The sequence below is a fragment of the Nanorana parkeri genome, unplaced genomic scaffold, assembly GCF_000935625.1.
Source record: "Nanorana parkeri isolate BGI_ZX_2015 unplaced genomic scaffold, ASM93562v1 scaffold678, whole genome shotgun sequence".
NCBI lineage: Eukaryota > Metazoa > Chordata > Amphibia > Anura > Dicroglossidae > Nanorana > Nanorana parkeri.
The window spans coordinates 292,390-312,328 of record NW_017306946.1 but is presented as its reverse complement, the minus strand read 5'-3'; the positions used below and the strand labels follow the sequence as shown (position 1 = coordinate 312,328).

The 19,939-nt window shown below is 43.0% G+C and overlaps 1 protein-coding gene across 1 annotated transcript in view; it reads right to left on the bottom strand.

The window, feature by feature from the left end:
- Positions 1-11,707, bottom strand: part of GALNT1 (polypeptide N-acetylgalactosaminyltransferase 1) — a 109,253-nt gene extending 97,546 nt beyond the window's left edge. Inside the window, 1 exon segment of the mRNA XM_018563586.1 lies at positions 11,497-11,707. Coding sequence (XP_018419088.1) covers positions 11,497-11,632 — 136 coding nt within the window. The 5' untranslated portion in view covers positions 11,633-11,707.
- Between the last annotated feature and the right edge of the window lie 8,232 nt (positions 11,708-19,939).

Genomic DNA, 19,939 nt, shown 5'->3' with positions numbered 1-19,939 from the left:
AGGCATGCAAAATAACAAAATCATTCAAATATTTATAAGCAATTATAGAAAATCTGTGCAGCAGCAATATTACATCTAGAGAAGTCCCTACTTTGGGCACTGTTCTTTTTTCCAAATCGTTCTAACATTTTTGTCAATTTCCACCGGTTTTTCTGCAGTCATAAGCATCCATGGTTACCATAGAAACTTCTTTTGGATTAATGCTTTTGAATGCTAGCCGTAAATTCCAATACCCCAGGGGGTGGTTTTCAGATGCTGACATTCATAGAGAAAAACTGTACAATGTATATTTACAAATGTCACCACAAAACCACTTAAATAAGGGGGGGGGGAAAAGGCTTTTCAAAATGGTAATCTCTACATCTACTGTAAGACATAAGCTATTTGCATGCCAACAATCAAAGCAACTTTCTAGACCAATAAATAATGTTAGTCTGTGGATGCAAGACAAGTTAGGTTTGCGTTTTTAATAATCCATATACGAACTTGCACTCTATCAATCTGGACAATCACATCCGTTCACCTCTCTGCTCCCTGTTTTATGGGACCGGGAGCGATGCACATTACACTTCTGGTCCATGAGCTCTCATTGGTGGGCTCCTGAAAACGCAGCAATAAGCAATTGAAGTGCAATCTGGACTTCAATAGCTTATTTCAACTGGAAAGGTGATACTAGGTCTTTTGGACCCCCAGTATCACCTTAAAGAGGACCTGTTGCTGCCAATATGAATATATATATATTATATCCATCCTACACAGGAGTTCGATCAAGAACCACAAAGAGAATGAATATTGCACTCCAGTAGGACATCACTTCTCCGGGAGGGATCACTTCATCCACAACCTCAAAATTAAAGTACTGAAAGGGAATTTTAAACACTCTCATGAAAGGAAAACATTTGAGATAAATAAACAGGTGTGGAAATTTTTGAAAAAACTACTTGTCCAAGGGCTAAAGCGGGGGTCAAATCTACTTGTCCTTCATGACAATCTACTTGTCCCAATACAAAAAAAAATATTTTGCTTTCAGTACTCACTATCGCTTTCAGTATCGGTGCTTCCGTTGGCATGGAGCAGGCTTCCCGGGCAATCAGGAAGCCGGGCAGCAGGTAATGAGATACTACCCGGTTTCCTGACTGCCAGGGAAGCAGACTCCATGTTGTTTGGCCGGCTTGATTGTGAATGGCTGGGAAGCCGGTTTCCCGGCAAATCAGCATCAAGCCAGCTTGCTAGCCAATCAGGAAACCTGGCGGAGAGTAATGACCTGATTGGCCGGGAGGACGGCTCGATGCTGATTGGCCAGGAAGCCAGCTCCTTGCTGATTGGCTGCCAATCAGGAAACTGGGAGGTGGGTCATTAGTCACTGACCCGCTTCCTGATTGCACGGAAAGCTGGCTCCATGTTCACCTACAGCACTGCCGGTCAGAGGAAATCTTCCTCTGAACGGAAGTTCCAGTATTGGGGATGGAATCTGAGCATTTTGGGTGAGTACAAGTACTAGCCCAAATACTCTGTATCTGTGCATGCCTAATCAGAACTGTATTTGACTGTGCTAAATAGCGCTTCTCATGGTCAGCGTAGTCACCTGACCACACTGACCAATGAGTGCTTGCAATTTGCGAGCAAAATTCAAAATGCATAGGGCAGGACTGCGCTGGACAGTACGGGGTAAGGACACCTGTACTGGTGGAGTGTAAGGACTGTTCGCAGAAAGTTAAGTATAGCTGGCAGGGGGGGCAGGAGAGACCAGGCCAGATTTGATCGGGTAATTCCATTTTCCCGTATTACCTGGGAAAGTGTCTTACCCTTTAATGCACATTGTGCGTGTGAGAGTTCTGTTGCACGGCTACCACAATATGGCACACAGTGAAATGGAGGCAGGATTTAACACACACAATTCCCTATGTGCGCGTTTATTTGTATGCAGATGGCAGGGGCATAGGAGTTGGTTTTAATTTAATTTTGTTTACTTTGTCACTTTATTTTATTTTTTTTTAAAGGAGAACTATGGGGTCAGGGCTTTTCCCCATAGTTCTCCTTAGGGTAATGGGGGGACACAAACTAGCGTCCTCCCGGCTACAGCTCGCGGTATACTGAGACGCCGCAGCAGATCCCGACATCGATGTCGAGATCCGCCCAGCTGCGTGAGTGACAGCTGGCTCTGCCAATCTAGAGGCAGAGCCAGCTGTACCCGCCCCCTCCCCCGTCCGGCCAGTCAACGCTGGTGGATCGGAGCGGGGAATCCATCCCCTCCCCTGTCACGGCAGAGAGCCGTGACAGGATCGAGAAGTGAGCGAACACCAGCATATGTTCGCTCACCTCCCAATCTACTGAGCCGACCTGTGACAGTGTCATTGTCACAAGTCGGCTAGAACTGTGAGGCGAGTGAAAAGCAGTCACCTCATAGTTCTCCTTTAATTTTTATATATGTGATTATTTTTGACTTTTTTATAACTTTAAAAAAAAAATTGTTTTACTCTCCCCCCCCACCTTAATGTTATTCCTATCACACAGGGTGTTAAAATCTTCAGTGATAGTTTGGAGGTGACGGGTTTTCTTTATGGAACCTGCCCTCCAACACAGAACAGAAGTTCTGTGTAGTTCCTGACACCCGAGACAGGTGGCGCTGGTAGCACAGAGCAGACGAAGAACGTAAGTTCTTAGTCTGATCTGCTGGCTCTATGGTGAGCTCCCGTGCTGTGGTGACTGGTCCCCCAGAGGAGCGGGGGACCCCCGAAAACCGCAGGGCGTGCACAGGATCGCAGCCGATTCTAGCTTCATTACAAGTGATCTCATCATGAGATCACTTGTATGAAAACGAGCGGCGGCTCCACAATATACATTTAGCTCTGCTTGTCCGGAGCCAGGCTAAATGTATTTAAAAAACTACTCGCCCGGCGCCCGAAACTGCATGTCCCGGGCGTCGGGCGATAGGAATTCCACACCCCTGCATAAAAGGAGGGACTTAATGTGTATTCTGGTTTGTAAAAATAGTTTTAAAAAAAATAAAAGTTCTCGTGAGCACAAGCGTCTTCATAAACACGTGTTGTGTGCGCCTTCATACGAAAACGACAATCACGCTACATATGTTTGGTATTGCCACGCACCCCCAGAGTGAGAGAAATAATTCTAGGGCCAAAGTTTACACTTATCACTAAACTAAGCTTCGTCTATGGACTTTTTTGGGTACTGAACTGTAAGACTGTACAGACGCCCGAGTGTGGCTCGGGGTTACCGCTTTTGTTACGGATAATTAACCCCGAGCCACACTTGGGATTACCACCAGGAAGGTTAAAGTGCAACTGAAGCCAAAACTTTTTCTTTAGTTATGGATGGGATCAAGAGAGATGAGATTTTTTATTTTATTTTGCGGTCTGGGTCACCCTACCTTTGTCCTTATCACTGAAAACGAAAAAAAAAAAATCTGAATTTTGTCATCAGAATAGGGGGTGGGGGAGGGGTGTATTATTCCAATGGGGACAGAATTTTCCTTTAACTTCCTGTTGTAGCTATTGGACTGGAAGGATGGCAAAAAAAAGGTAAGGTATAAAACCACATACCCCTTACTCTATCCCAGTAAGTGACAGTTCTACTTTAAGCATTCTACAATGGAAGTTAGGGAAATAAGGAGTTCTAGTATAGATTTAAAGTCAAGCAGAGCCTCAACATTTTAATAAAGCTGAATATAATCAGTTTCATGTTTAAACTTATGGACAGCATATGGACAGCATATGGACAGCCATTAGTCACAAACTAAGAGGCCATCGTAACTGAAATGAAGGGCTCCAGACAGTGCAAAATTTGATTGTCATGTTCTGCGTTAGGGGAGTCCCTCTTAAAGCTGAACTCTAGCTATAAAAGATTATATATACTTACCCCGGTCCAGTTTAGCACAAAGTATACATAAATTTATATGTAGTAGGGCCACAGGGATCCTGTAAAAACACTCTAGTAGCCGCAGCTACTACCGTGCTTTACAGCCATCTTCAGGGACCTTCAATGCCACTGTGCTAAGTGATTTCCCTTTTGCTGTGAAAGACACAGAGGGTCACTCGCTCACTACAGTGGCCATTCAGGATAAGTCTAATATTTCCATCAATGAATACTAGGTGTGCTCAAACTGGAGGAGGGGCAGTGAGGTTGTGGCAGTGAAAAATGACCAGAGACTGATGATTCACAATGTGCTTCGAACAGTGGTAGCAGTGGGAAAATGCTTCCTTCTGAATTGAAAACCAGGAAAACAACAAGAACTGTGTGCATGCACTACTTCCCCAGTAAAAAGTGAATGGCTTCAAAATGAAAAGCCTGCCAAATAGTTAAAAGTGTGATAGTTTTCTTTGCTGCAGCCTGGTCAGCCTTAATCATTAAATCTATTGAGAGATTGGGTCAGATTCTACAGGCTTTGCCGCAGCTCTATAACTGGATAGTCATCTGCAAAACACTAAAACAATGCCCAGGCAACTGAGAAGTGACATAAGGCAGAGTCCATTGAGTAAGGTTTACATATCAAGATATGTTAATTCCAAAACAGTGACTTGAATTAGAGATTCAAACAGGCAAGTTTTCAAAGATTGGTCACCAGAAGTTGTGCCACTGCTCTGGATCTAGGGAGCACTCTGTGGTTAACTAGCATAGTAGACAAGATGTGAAAATCACCACAATGCAGAGCTCAGTGTTCAAAAGTCATATTACAGGATATTATTACCAAATCCATCGTGTTATATACTGGTTTACATCAGAGGCTGTGCTACTGCTCTAAAACTGGAGAGTGGTCTACGACCAACAGTACATACAAGTCTGGAAAGCACTATAATGCAGAGCTCAGTGCCTGAAAGCCACAGTTCATCTTCGCCCCATTCATGGGCCTACATACAGAGAAAGTGTCACAGCTCTAGACCTGGAGAGTTCTGCAGCTAGCCAACAATGTGCACTAAGGTCTGGAAGGTGGCACAAGCGTAGCTCAGTGTCTGAAGGTCACATTACAGGAAGACCCCAAAATCTTGGGTCCATTGGGATCCGGATACAGCTTCCAAAGAATCAAACCGGAAACACCAATCCAGACAGCAGCTGTGTAGAGACCAGCTCAAGCAGTGTAATGAACGTCTTGATTGAAGAGAAAAACATCCACAAAGTACCAAGAATATTGACAGAGAAATAATATATAATACAAATATACACAGCATTTTCTTCAGCAGAGTGAAGTAAAACGCTTTCAATCTCCTAGCTAAAGACTGAAGCATGGTGGTTAGGGGTAGGGTTATCCAGGGGCTGGCCTTCAACATTTTCTTCGCCTTTGCCAGTGTCTACCTCCTGTAGGCAGCTGTATATAAACCATATGTTCAAGAGGTACTACATTCCTGTGTCCCTCAATGGATGATGAAATAAAAAAAATTAAAAAACTCGCAAAATATAGTTAGTGTTATTCTCAAGAAAGCTGAGGAAAGACATCCAACCTCCTAGAATGCTATCCAAAAAAAATTGAGGCACGACAGTTGGAGCCAGGGTTATCTAGGGGCTGGCTTAACATTTTATTTTTGTGCCAGTGTTCCAGACTCCTAACTTGCTATTATTCCCGTGTACCTCAATGTACAACAAAGAATGGACAGATTTTTGTTTTCATTCCAGCAATCAGAGGAGTGGCAAGGAAAGATGGGAGGGAGCTCATGAATTGGGCTTCGACACACGATTAAAAGCTGACCATCCTCAGCATTGTTATATGGTTTGTACAAACCATTGTAACTCTTACTGGTCAGTTTGATATGCATGTAAATGCATGTGAAAAAATATGTAAATATAAAAAGGCATATGGAATAAAACATTTTTTAATTCTTATGTAAATGGTATCATTGCAAGTGATATTATAGTCCACCTGTGGCAGCTTTCCGAGTGAGTTTTCCATATATTTTAAAAATAAATAAAATGGTGGTCTTAGAAATAGGCAGTACGTTGATGCAAAGTGAAATTTTCCGTGCCCTTCACTCTATAGCCTACCAAGCGAAGGCCACGTTTTAGGCCAAAAATCTCAATTATTTGTTTCTTTATTCAAAGCACTGGGCAAACTTCTCTAGGTCTTGGCCCATCAGCAGCAATGGTACGTAGGCCTTGACATCACCATCCTCAGATTCTTCAAGAAACTTATTTAAAGTTTTAGTAAGTTATTTGTGACTTGCAATGGAGGCTCCGAACTCTGCAAGGGTGAAGCAGGAGGCTGTGGCAAGAAGTTGGTATAGCAGAAACAGGAGTACAGCTTGCCCTTCCAGGTTTGTTTTAGAAGCAAATACTACTGTAGGTTAGTGGCTTGCATACCCTTGTCCATCCAGTTATTTGCAGTAGTAGAATTAATCAAGTATAGGTGTTTGCTACGCTGAGAGTGAGAACTCCACCAGCAACCTGCTTAACTGATCTTCAGGGAACACCTCCACAATTTTTGTTTTAGAAATGTAAAAAATTAAATACATGACAAAGGATTTCCAAAGCACCATGGGGTTATTTTAAGAAATAGCATGACAACAGCAGGCCTTTTAGCTAACTTTGAACAAAGCCTTGAATAGAATAATCCCCCCAAAAAATACTTTGTATCACTTTACAAATGTTTAATTTAAGAATTGATAATACAGGAGAAAAAAAAAAAAACACAAACACACACACACACACACTCATTAAGGGCCTGTTCACACGAGCTCTGGTGCATTCCAGCATGATTTCACTGCTAGAACGCATCCCGGCAGGCTTCCTGCATTCAGGGACGGGAGGGGGTGTGGTGGTACATTGAAGTCAATGGCACCGCAGCCACGCCCACCACAGTGCAATCGCCCGCACCGAAATGCGTGGCACATCAATGCCTGCATTCCGGTCCAGTTAGATCAGAAAAAATAGTGCATGCAGCATCTGTTGGGGTATGGCTGCGGTGCCATTGACTTCAATACACCACCCCGCCTCCTCCTGTCCCTGAACGTAGGAAGTTTGCTGGGATGCGCTCCAGTGCATTACAGCAGAGAATCGTGCTGGAACGCACCGGAGCTGGTGCGACAGGGCCCTAAGTCGCTCTGAGTACAGTATTGCCAACCGATATCCTGTTGATTGGACTATGAAGAAAAAACACCTTGATAGGTCATCAACTCTGCTCACTATGCTCCTTCAGCATTTTCACTGTAAGCATGTGTGACTGCAGCAAAGCCAGATTAGCTTCTACTCAGCCCCTCCCTGCCAATCTGAATGATGCTGCTATTAGGAGAGGACACAAAGTCTGATATCAAAACAGATTCAAGTATTATACTAGTTCTAGGTTAAAAAAAAAAAGAGCCACCGTCTCACTGCTTGCAGTTGCAAAAATGTCACATCACTTTATTTATAATGGAAGTTAGCGACAGTTTTTTTTCGTATAAAGATATCTTTGTGCACATTATAAAGTGGTCCCTCGCACTTATCTCCTGCAACAGTACATGGGTTACATTTCCACACTAAATAAGTGCTCACATTTGCAATACAATAGAGAAAAGTAGCAAACATTTGCCAGCTCTGGCACACCTTACAGACAACAACATCATAGCACCCTGTCTCATTACTCCTGTGGGCTGGTTCTTGGTAGGAGTTGTGCAAATATCAAAAAAAGTCTTTGATGAGTGGATGTCAGTCTTGAGGTGTAGGCATTCCAAGGCAGACTGCATTTGCATGCAGACTGCCCTTAGTAATACCCACACGTAATGCTAAGTCTCCATGATTAAAAAAATAAAACTGAAATCAATTAATATATACACACACACACACACACACACACACACAGACCAGGGACAAACTAGAAGGTTGGGAAGGTAAGGGATAGATTATGTCTGACATGGTACAGCAAAATAAATACTGTACCATGTGCAGAGTGCTATCTGACTTGCTGCATTTTGTAATGCATTCTATGAGAATCCCAAAGTGCACAATACGCAATTTCAGTAAGGCCTTGTTCACACAAAGCGCGTTCCAGGAGCAGAGAAGGGCAGTTACAGACCGGATCAAAACTGCATCCAATGTATTCCAATGGCATTTTGGGCTCTAGTTCACACCGCAGCGTTCAGAGCATGTAAAAAAAAAAAAAAAAAAAACTGCAGCAAGCCCTATTTTACCTGCTCTGGAACGCATGCAGACGCCCTGGAACGCACTGAAAACCCATTTTAAACAACTTTTTTTAACCAAAACAGCCCGGAACGCATCAGAAACGCGGCACAACCCACTGCACTGCGTGTGCAGAAACTCATGCAGATATGGTCTGCATTTGGTGTGAACAAGCCCTAAAGGAGAAGAGCCTGCAGAACCGTGCAATACTGTAGGTAAGGCTGGACTTCAGATTATATGCACAATTGTTTAATAAATACCCCTATTTTCAAAGCCCAACTGAACTTATAGTTTAAATCAGCTAAATAAATTCAGTGCGCAAAACAAGTGATAAAAGTCTTACAGTTTTATTTCTTTAGAAAGAAGCCACAGAGTACAAAAGCCTTGCTCTTTGTGTGGAAGCATTAGCTAATACAAATATCCTTGCACCCCTTGCAAATATCCTTGCAATAACCTTGCACCACTACTCTACTTTCTAAAGCAGTGGTCTCAAAGTACCGGCCCGCGGGCCAGTTGCGACCAGCAAGCCGGTACTATGTGGCCCTCAGCCCGCTCACAAGTCTGGTACACAGTCACGGACCGCGTACCAGACTTGCGGGAGCAGCTACACGGTCTGCATCTCTGTCGGATGCAGACTGCATAGCTGCTTCTGTGCCAGCACTCGGATCCTTTCAGCCGGCGTCTTCGCTAAACGCAGGCCGAAAGGATTGATTAGATTAGTAATGTCTGCAGCAGACATACTAATCGCCACTAGATAAACGGATCGGTGATCGTGGCGCCGCTCACAGCCTCCTCCCTGCAAAAAGGTAAGCCGGAGAGGGGGCTGTGTATTTAACTTACGGGTGGGCGTGCGGTGGGGGTAAGACTGGGAATTATATTGTTATATGTGGGGGGTGTTTGGGGGGACTGGGAATTTATATACATTTATTGTGAGCTGGGGAATAGGTAGCGGGTGCAATTGCACATGTGTGTTTTCATGTGTATGGGGGGTGTATTATTTTATGTGCAGGGATAGATTTGTTTTTTTTATGTGAATGTAGATTCACCTATTCAAGTTAATGATCAGGTGACAGAAGTTGCATATAAACTCTTGCACACCGCATGTAATTATATGTGATATTATTACATTCGTTTAGGAATCAATCAATCACTCTCCCTGGACACACTGATTGTGTATCCAGGGAGAGTGTTTTCTAACCGCATGTAATAATATCACATATAATTACATGCGGTGTGCAAGAGTTTATATGCAACTTCTGTCACCTGATCATTAACTTGAATAGGTGACAGCTGCCGCTTTTAAACGCCAGATTAGGGATTTCTGCTGCAGGAAAACGCCAGTTTCTGACGCAGGAATCCCTAATTGCACCTAAACCTACAGATATGAATGGGGCCTTATTGTGTGTGTATTGGGGTGCGTAGTACCATATGGCATATTAGTTACATTTTATTTTAAAAAGGAGAACTATGGGGTAAGTGCTTTTCCCCATAGTTCTCCTCAGGTTCACAGGAGGACATAAACTAGCGTCCTCCCATGACCCAAAGCTCAGTATAACGGGAGCTACAGCTCGTGGTATACTGAGACCGCCGATGCCGGGACGGACCCTGACATTACTGTCGAGATCCCCCCAGCTGCGTGAGCGACAGCTGCCTCTGCCTATCTAGAGGCAGAGCCAGCTGTACCCGCCCCCTCCCCCATTCGTTCCTCCAGTCAGCGCTGGAGGATCGGAAGGGGGGGGGGTCCCTGCAGGGAGACGTGACTGACAGTCACGGCCCTCTGCAGGGACAGGGTAGAGAAGTGAGCAAACGACGGTATGCGTTCGCTCACTTCTCGATCTATTGAGTCGATGTGTGACAGTTTCATTGTCACACGTCGGCTCGAACTATGAGGCTGAGTGAAAATCACTCACCTCATAGTTCTCCTTTAAAGTTTGAAATTTGGCGAGCAGCCCCCATGGGAGAAACAAATTTTGTTGAGTGGCCTTGATGGAATTGAGTTTGAGACCCGTCCTAAAGAGAGCAGCAGGAACTATCCTCACAATCAAGTATGAAAAACGCAGACAAATTGAATGTGCTGCGCTGTGGCACATTGAAGTTTGTGTAAAGCAATGGTATTACTGCAGAAGTCCAATGCCAACTATTCAGAGTTGAATTCTTACAGTCCCTAAACCGAGCTCCTACACCTCCGAGATACCAATGTTGATACAAAATTAGTCCCACTGCATCGGCCCACAGTTAATTATTCTTATATGCTGATTCAGTGGCTCCTGGCCAGTAACTCAAAATGTACCAAAGCCACAGGAGTAGCCATAAAAACAGGGCAATTGGCATTTAAAGAAGAAATGGCAGCCATGGCAGCCTGCACATTCTCTGTGCACAGGCTTCCTATAGGGCTCATTTACACCAAAATTGGACCTAAAACGCAAGTCAATGGAGGTTAGTTTACTTGCAATTTCATCCTCGGTTCACTTTTTTTTTGATGACCTTTATTTTAAAATCAACATGTCTTGAGTGGACAAACTTCTATGTATTTTTTTTTTTTTTAATCTTCCATTCCATTGTTTCCTTCCGTTTTTGAGATGTTCCTACTGTTTTCTTTTTCCAGTGCACTGCAACACAACAGAGCAGTGTCAACTGGTCCCACTGACACCATTTTTGGGGTTATCTTACATTGGCATTTGTTGACATCCATTGAAAAATGGATTGCAAGGAATCTGGTGTGAATAGGGCTTTCATCTCAGGCTAGGTTCAGACATGAGCACACACAGCAGCTGCTGCTCAGCCCCATTGATTTCAATTGGGTTAGATCAGCGCGGCAAATGCTATATTGGGCGGAATCGCGCCGGGAAACCGTGTGATCCGCCTGGCACAACTGGAGTGCCATTAGAAAATAAGCGCGATCGGCTGTACTGGGCGACTCCGTGACTGCCCGGCAATCCACGCGGTTTTGTGCACGATTTCCGCAAGTTCAGGAATCACCCAGGTGTGAACCTAGCCTTACTAATTTATTCTCTAACAAAAAGTTACAACTTTTCAGGAACATAGCCCCCACCACTGCTTACCAAATAATAATGGCTTTAAAACAAATTGTGTAAACACTACCTAGGACTCTTCTTCTGTTGCACAAATTAATGAATTTTAATGGAATCACACAGCTATTCAATATTACTATGCAAAACTTTAGTTACTCATTGCCAAGCAACAGATTTCTGGTAACAGGGCACCTCCCTCAGTTTACAGTTATTGCCAAGTTCTTGCATTCCAAAAAACATGACCTATTATTTAATAAAGCTTGAGAAAAACATGGCCATCATAAAACATCTACTGGTACATTAAAAATAAACAAGACCAAAACAAAAAACAATAGTGTGATGAATTTAAGCAGAAAACACTCACCATCTCCTGCAGGCAAGCCCCGTTCCTTATCCTCACATTTGTTGCATTCACTGAAGTAGAGCAGCAAAAATATATCCAAAAAGACCCAAACCAGAGAGGTGGCCAATACCACCTTAAAATAGGCAAATTTTTTCATAGCAAGAAAAAAATAAAATACAAAGATTCTACCCAAAAACGATGTTACCAAATAAGAAAACAAGAAACCAAGATTTGTGTGTCATCCGCCCTTCACAAACTGCAAGAAAAGAAGAAGAGAACATTAGGAAAGAGGCAAAAATGTAACCGTTCATATTAAAATAAATAAATCTGTCACATGTCAAGAACAGGAGACTGAAAAAAACAAAAACAGAAAAAAATAAATAAAAAAAAAAAAATCAGCTGTTAAAATGCAACATTTCTGACAGCCTGTATTTAAAATAGAACTCCAGTCGAACAAACACAGTCGTAATACACGTTTACACGTTAGCCGTTTTAAAAATGGCTAAAGCAGTAACATGTTGGGCTCCATTCACACCTTAGCTTGTGCAGTTTAGCGTGCGTGTAGGCTCCATAGCAAAGCTACTTAATCCTCCCCCCACCTCTCTAATATTCATTTTAAAATTGACAATTATTAACTCTGTATGCACACATTCATTTTTAGGGCTGAAACAACTAATTTAATCAATGAGAATCGTTGTCAACGATTCTCATTAGTTGGTCTGGATGCCCCGCTTCTCTCCTCTGGGAGTTTCATCAGTTCTGTGTCCCCTCCCATTCCCTCTGCTCCCAGCAGGGATGGGAGGGGACACAAACACCTGCAGCCGATGCCCAGCAGTGAGGAGAGCTCCCCCAAACCTCCACTGCCACCCTGCAGTTCTATCCTCCCTGCTGGAAGCCCGGTGAATGCTGGGCCCTATATCCCCCTGCAATCCCCGCTGCTCTACCCCACCTGCACAGGGCAGTGGGGATCAGAGGGGACACAGAGCCGATCCACCTGCCAGCACCCTGCAGGGAGGAGAGGGCAGTGACATGGCCAAGTCAAAAGTGGCGCGGTGTGGGAAGGAGAGCTGCGGGACGATCAGCAATGTTTAACATTTGCTGATCGTTCCTTGTAATAGTCAAACATAGCAGTGATCAGTATGTGTCCTCCATCTCTTTTTATTTCAAAAAGGAAAGTAATTTTTCGGTTTTGCCCTGAAATTCTGGTGCGGGAGGTGCATTGTGGGACCATTTACTTCAATGGCACCCCAAACGCACCTCCCGCCAGCACTGGAACGTGAGGTAACGCAATACCCTGCATTACAGTACAGTGCAATTGCAAAAAATTGTGCATGCAGTTTTATTCTGTGGTAAACTATGTTTGTAACAATGCATGTGTATTTTTTTTTTTTTTTTATCCGATTAAAAAAAAATTGTCCAACAATCAAACATAACAATTAGTTAATTGCAGCCCTATTAATTGTATCCAAATATATTTGACAAATGCTATGGTTATCTACATAAGCCATAATGTAGTCAAAGAAGCCCTATGCTTCTTAGGCCTCATAGCAGGTGTGTGATCTGCTAGGGCTATGATTTCCTTGTGGACAAATTCATAGGTGTGAATCTAAATCTAGCATCTAGGCATGCAGACGCTTCTGCTAACATTTGTGAAAGAATGGGTCACTCTCAGGAGCTCAGTGAATTCAAGGGTGGTACTGTGATAGGTTGCCAGCTGTGCAATAAGTCCATCCATGAAATTTCCTTGCTACTAAATATTCCACTGCCACTGGACTCTAGAGAATTGGAGACGTGTTCTCTGGAGTGATGAATCATGCTTCTCTGTCTGGCAATCCGATGGACCTGTCTGGGTTTGGTGGTTGCCAGGAGAACGGTACTTACCTGACTGCATTGTGCCAACTGTACAGTTTGGTGGATCATGGTGTGGGGTTGTTTTTCAGGGGTTGGGCTTGGTCCCTTAGTTCCAGTGAAGGGAAATCTTAAGGCATCAGCATACCAAGACATTTTCCTGCTCCCAACTTTGTGGGAACAGTTTGGGGATGGCCCCTTCCTGTTCCAATATGACTGCGCACCAGTGCACAAAGCAAGGTCCATAAAGACATGGATGAGCGAGTTTGGGGTGGAGGAACTTGACTGGCCTGCACAGAGTCCTGACCTCAACCCGATGGGACATCTTTGGGATGAATTAGAGCGGAGAGTGCGAGCCAGGCCTTCTCATCCGACATCAGTACCAGGCCTCACAAATACGCTTTTGGAAGAATGGTCAAACATTCCCATAGACACACTCCTAAACCTTGTGGACGCCTTCCCAGAAGAGTTGAAGCTGTTAGAGCTGCAGAGGGTGATATATAATTTTATCACACACACTTTGTTTCCAGAAAGCAATTATACTGGTAGTATTTTACAGATCAGTCATGGCCCTACAAAACTTATGCTAAAATCTTGTCAATTTTACAAACTAAAAATTGTTTGTTTGTACTGCAGACAGCAACAGGGAATTGCCTAGCAAGCATTAGCTAGTGGATGTGAATGTAAATTAAAAAAAGGAGGAATAGATGCTGTGCTGGACCTTTAGAAACAAATACATTGCTTTATGTAAACACGTTCATGTTAAGATCTGCCAACAAACAAAAGCCCAGCTTACCAAGTTATTGTTTACTGCAGGGTTGGACAAATCCCAGGAGCCAGGTAGCTCCTTAAAAATTACAGCAAGCACCTAACTTTTGATATTTCCCCTTTTTTTTGGTAATGAAGCTTGGGCTCTTTAAAAAAAACAAACCCTGCTGGCTCGTGGATTGGGCAGCCTGGCTCCTGAAAACCATATTAATTTGTCCCCCCACCCCCTGCTTTACCGACACCTAACTGCAGCACAAAGCCATGTTCTATTCATGTGTGAACTCCTTGTGACATCTAACGATCAACCTTTAACCATTAGTTTCAAGCAAACTACAAAAGTAATCTACCAAGCACTGTTGGCAAATACTCCTGTTAAACCCACCACCTACCATACCAATGACCCCTGTTCCACATATGTAAACCTCTGCTTTAACCCTGTAAAAGAGGAATTTGTGCCTAGATTCAATGCAGCTACACGAGCTGTATATCATTTCAGCTTGACGTTGGGGGCAGGGATACAAATGATCTTCAGGTTTCCTGTCTATAAAGTGCGATGGCCCTAGCAATTGAAGTCACATTTCACAGCTTGCCTGAGCTACATTCACTGATCTCTCAGCAATTTATACATTGTATACATGAATGTAGAAAGCTGTTTCAGGCATAAGAATGCCTTGGAATTGGTATTTTGGTAAAACAAAGCATACATTCCAGCTATGTTTAATATGCAGAGTTTGAGAGGTTTTTTTTGTTGTTTTTTTTTTTTTTTTTATCATCAAGGGACATTCTAAATTTTGACAAGAAGTGAAGAAAGCATCTAAAAATGTACGACAAGCGCAGTAAAATGTATTTTAGATGCATTTGCAATGCTTTCTCATTTACAACAAGTGAATTAAAACAGGAGTGGAATGTGCTTGAATAGAGAACACTACATTCATAAAAACCAATCGCAGCCTGAAAGCAGAAAAACCACCAGTGTGCCCTACCCCATCAGTTTCCATTGATAGAACAGAACGTTAAAGAGCTTGAAAATAGTGTTTCAAAGGCGATTTATAAATGCCCCATGTACACAGGAGCTTAAGCCGATAAGGGAACAGAAATATGCAAAGCTCTGTCATGACTGCACCACATCGACTAAAAGATCTGAAATTTGGCATGAATCAAGCACTGGTAAAAAAATATTCTGAATGAAAACTGAAATACTTTTATAAAGGCAGAAAGAAAATGAAAAAAGGGAAGTTTGTTTATTTCTAATATCCATTTTCTTGCTGCCCTAAAGAAAAATGTTTCTATAGGTCAACAATTCTGATTTTAAACAATACATCTCCACAAAACACAGCACAAGAACAAGTAGCCTTCCTTTTCATGCCTTCATTTTTAAAAGATACTTTGACAAGCATATTTACTGGTTGTTATTAAACATGATTCACAAGTTAAACCATCACTGTTGCTGCAACCATTGCTAACAGACGGAAGACAAAGTTCTTTACAGCACACAGGGCAACAAAAAGAGGAAACGATTATATCTTGCGAAACAAGGACTTCATTTCACAAAACACAGAGTATATGTTAAACCAGGTATTAATAGGTTTATTTCTGGAGAAATTAAAGTTATCTCAAGGAGAAAAAACAAAACTCTGGTAGTGGGGATACCTCCACAATGAGTTAACTGCTCATGTTGGTCTAGGGGTATTGTGTAAAGGAATTGTACTTTCCTTATCCCCACTCCCCCAGCATCCTCACGTACAATACAGGGCTATGGGCCCTGTATTAGACATGGTGAGGTCAACAGGCCTCCAACCGCCAGAACTTAGGGTGGGGTAGAAACTGCAGGTTTTGAAACCTGCGGGAAAGGGAATCAGGTAAGTAAATGTTCTTTACACAATACCCCTAGACATAAATGGGCAGTTAACCATTGCAATGCAGAGGAAGGCCCAGAGCAAGTGTATTTTTTTTTTCCCTCTGAAGATGCATTTTAATTCTGGGAAGCTAGTAACTACCAAAATGCATACATCAATCAGCACAACTAAAAGGCCTGCACCTAGAAAGGCACAAGGTGTACAGTTAGACCACCCTTTCTCAACCCCTGCTCAAACCAACTCATGCAGTGGGGGAACTGCCAATTGACGATGGCCCCAGAACCATGCAGGTACCATTAGTCGGGAGGTCACTCAGCCATAGCGCAAGGAACCCCTAGCAACATCTGGGAGGAACCCCTGGTAGGAAACCTAGGGCTGGAGGAACCCCTGGTAGGAAACCTGGGGGTGGAGGAACCCCTGGTAGGAAACCTGGGGGTGGAGGAACCCCTGGTAGGAAACCTGGGGGTGGAGGAACCCCTGGTAGGAAACCTGGGGGTGGAAGACCCTCTGTAGGAAACCTGGGGGTGGAGAAACACTGGTTGAGAATGGCCAAGTCAGACAAAGTGCACCAGGATTCAAAAGACATGTCTATGGTGCTCCATCTTCCAGCTGCAGAGAAAAAGAAGATATCTGTTCAGGCTTACATGCCCTAACCCAAGGCACGTCCCTATTCAAAGCAAATAATATGAATCTCAAAAGTTTACCAAAAATTCAATTATTACACCAGACCTTGGTAACGAATGGTTTAATGTTTGGAATTTAATTACAAACTTGTAGTCATTCAATATAAGTATTGTACACTACATAAATACAAGGCATTAGGGTGCTGATACTGCTGCAAATAGCCATCATATGACTCTAACGGACTGCACCATAAACACTACCAATCATGTATTTATTTTCTGACCATATACTTATTGTCTGAAACATACCATTGCAGAAAATCTGATCTCCCTGCACAGACAAACAACAACATAAACCTAAAACAAGGAAGTATGCGAGACAAGAGGAAATCGCTGTACATACGTCGTATGATCAGATCTACAAGCAGGAATATTTGTGTGTATACATACATAGGGATACACAGTAGATCTGTCAGCTCCCCAGCTGGGAATCCCAAATACGGTGGCTGGTACTTGTAGTTCCAATTTCAGAACACCCATAAGCTGCTGAAAACGGAGCCACTGCCGGTGTCCAGTAAAAGTGACACGAGAGATAATGTCAGAGCCAAAGCGAGGCGGCAGAAGAGCCCACAGAAACGGCAGTGACATGACTAAGAGGAAGCGGCGCAGTCATGTCTGTGGGGGGGGATGACAAAGAGGACCGGCATATTCACTACATACAGTGACAACAGTTTCGGGACTCTTCTGTAGTGTAAACGTCACTTGACACAGCCAGAGCTCCGCTCACCTGCCACTGTGTCTCCTATTCTCCGCCATGCTCCGTCCTCCTCCCGGTCACTGCACACATAGACGAAGCACCCCTCTCATGTCTATATGAACAGGCGAACACACATGCGCCACCGGTTCCCCCCCACCGTCCCACTGATCCGTCTGTACTGCTCTCGGAGCTCCTTCCCGTCCCTCTGTACGGTGCGCCCTAGAGGACACACTACCTCCACCCGTCCTAGCAACGCATCGCAGGATTGTAAATGATGAACTGAAGAGGTTTAAAGGAGGAGATGACGTCATAGCCATGTGATCGGGCTCAGCGGGAACGTCATCGGGTCACAACATGTCCTCCCTCTGCTGCAATGTCTGGAGTTGATCGAGCGGGAGTGTTTAAAATGGGAGGAATGGCTGAAACTTTCAGTGCTAATATAGTGACTGTGATGACAGGATGTGTCTGTGATCTTTGGGGGGGGGGGGCAGTGGCGTCACTTTACTTTGTGTTTACTGTGACCCCCTTTTTTTTACGTGACTTCTCTCCCTTTTCTTCTATTCTCTTCCCCTCCCTACATATTGCTTTGCCCTTTCCAATGTGCTCTCTGTTTCCCATGGCCCTTTCCTGCCCCTTCCTTTCCAAGCACTCTTTTACTGTGTAGCTTTCCTTTTCCTGTGTGACTTATTTTCTAATCACACTTTCCCTGTTTGCCCTTTCTTTTATGGTCACCCTCTACCCGGGTGCCCTCTCTTTACTAATAACCCTTTTCTCGTGTGCCTTTTCTTTTCCAATCATCCTTTACCTTGGTGTCCTTTCTAATAACCCTTTTCCCGTGTGCCTTTTCTTTTCCAATCATCCTTTACCTGGGTGTCCTTTCTTTTCTAATAACCCTTTTCCCGTGTGCCTTTTCTTTTCCAATCACCCTTTTCATGTGTCTGTGAAGGTTCTCATTCATCCAGGTCATGGTATATCTGAAGGCGTTTCACTAGTCATCCGAATAGCTTTCTCAATTCAGAATGACTTGTCCAAAAATTCTCTGCACTTTCTTTCCCAAAAATTTTTCATTTGAGTAGGGTGCCTAACACAGCATATGGCGCATGTACTTTTCTTTTTAACACAACACAGCACACAACAACACGCTAGTATCTGGCCCTTTGTTTTGGTGCACGTCTGTTCATGGCACTGTATCACACAAATGCATGTAACGTTTGTTGTTGTAAGACCCAGTGTGAATGGAGGCTTAACCGCTCCTCTTGCTTTCATCCATGATCATCATACTTTTCCTGTATGAGTATTGTCACTATTACTGGTTTCTCACATACCCTATCTTTCTCTCCAACCCCTGCTCCCCTTTCTCACATGCCCTTAACCCCATCCCTGTCATATCTCACATGTTTTCCCCTTCCACCTCATGTACACTTTCTTCTATTCCTATTATGCTTTTTCTTCCTCCCCTTTATTATTTGCTGTCTCTCATTCTTTCTCACAGGCCTCTATCACCCATCCCCTTTTGTGTATGCCCCTTTCTCTTATCCCCCATTGCTCTCATGCCCCTCTCTTTTTCTTTCTTCATGAACTATTGGATGGCACTATCCATCAGCTAGCAACAGCACCTGATATGCTTTAGTATATTTCCACTTTCTCTCTCTTATCCCCGTCACATTTTTTTTTCAACCACACTTGCATTTTTACTGCTATCACAGGTTCAGTTAGAGAGATTTTTCCTTACTTCCTGTCCTGCTGACAACATTCCATAAGAGAGAAAGTTAGGGAAAATCATCAAAAGGGATACAGCTGAGAGTTATAGAATTTCCCCTTTACTGCAGAAAATAATATTTATTTCTGCCTGTGTTGTTGTTTGGAGAGTTCTCCCCACTTCCTGTCTGGTGAAATATTCTTACCAGACAGTAAGTGATGGAAAATCTTTCTAATGGAGCCATTGGCAGCATTAAACACCAGTCAGTTGTTCTAACCTTTCAATAGTGCATTTACTCTATAGTTTTATAATAGCAATTTAATATTGAGAATTTCTGAGACTGTTTTGTTTTTGTGTTCTGATAATGATTTCAGTGTTATTTTTTAGACAAACATTTGGCCAAATAATATGGGATATAAAAAAATTAACAAGTCATCTTTTCATTTGTAGATGCCAGAAAGTTGAACTTGATGGACTAATGTCTTTATTCAACCTCAAATACTATGTAACTATGTAAAGTGAAAGATGGTAAAATTGGTTTAGTTATCTGAGGGCCTATCAGTAAAACACTTAAAATGTTCCTAATAATTCAAGAGAAACTATAATAGTTTTGAAACATTGTTACCGATGTATAAAGTTCACTATGTTTTAAACTGATGTTATTATATCTAACAGTTTAAATATTGAAAGATTCCTAGGGCCCTATAGATTTTCTGAAGAGACAGCACAGCAGTTATTTTATTGACTATTTTTTTTTGTCTTGACCATAACAAATACATGAATGTTCCGTTCCAGAGGGCTTGGCAGTGAAAGGGTTAAACATTTGATATGATTTCTAGTTTCTATTGTGAATAAAATATGGGCATATGAGATTTGCAAATCATTGCATTCGGTTTCTATGTAGATTTAACAC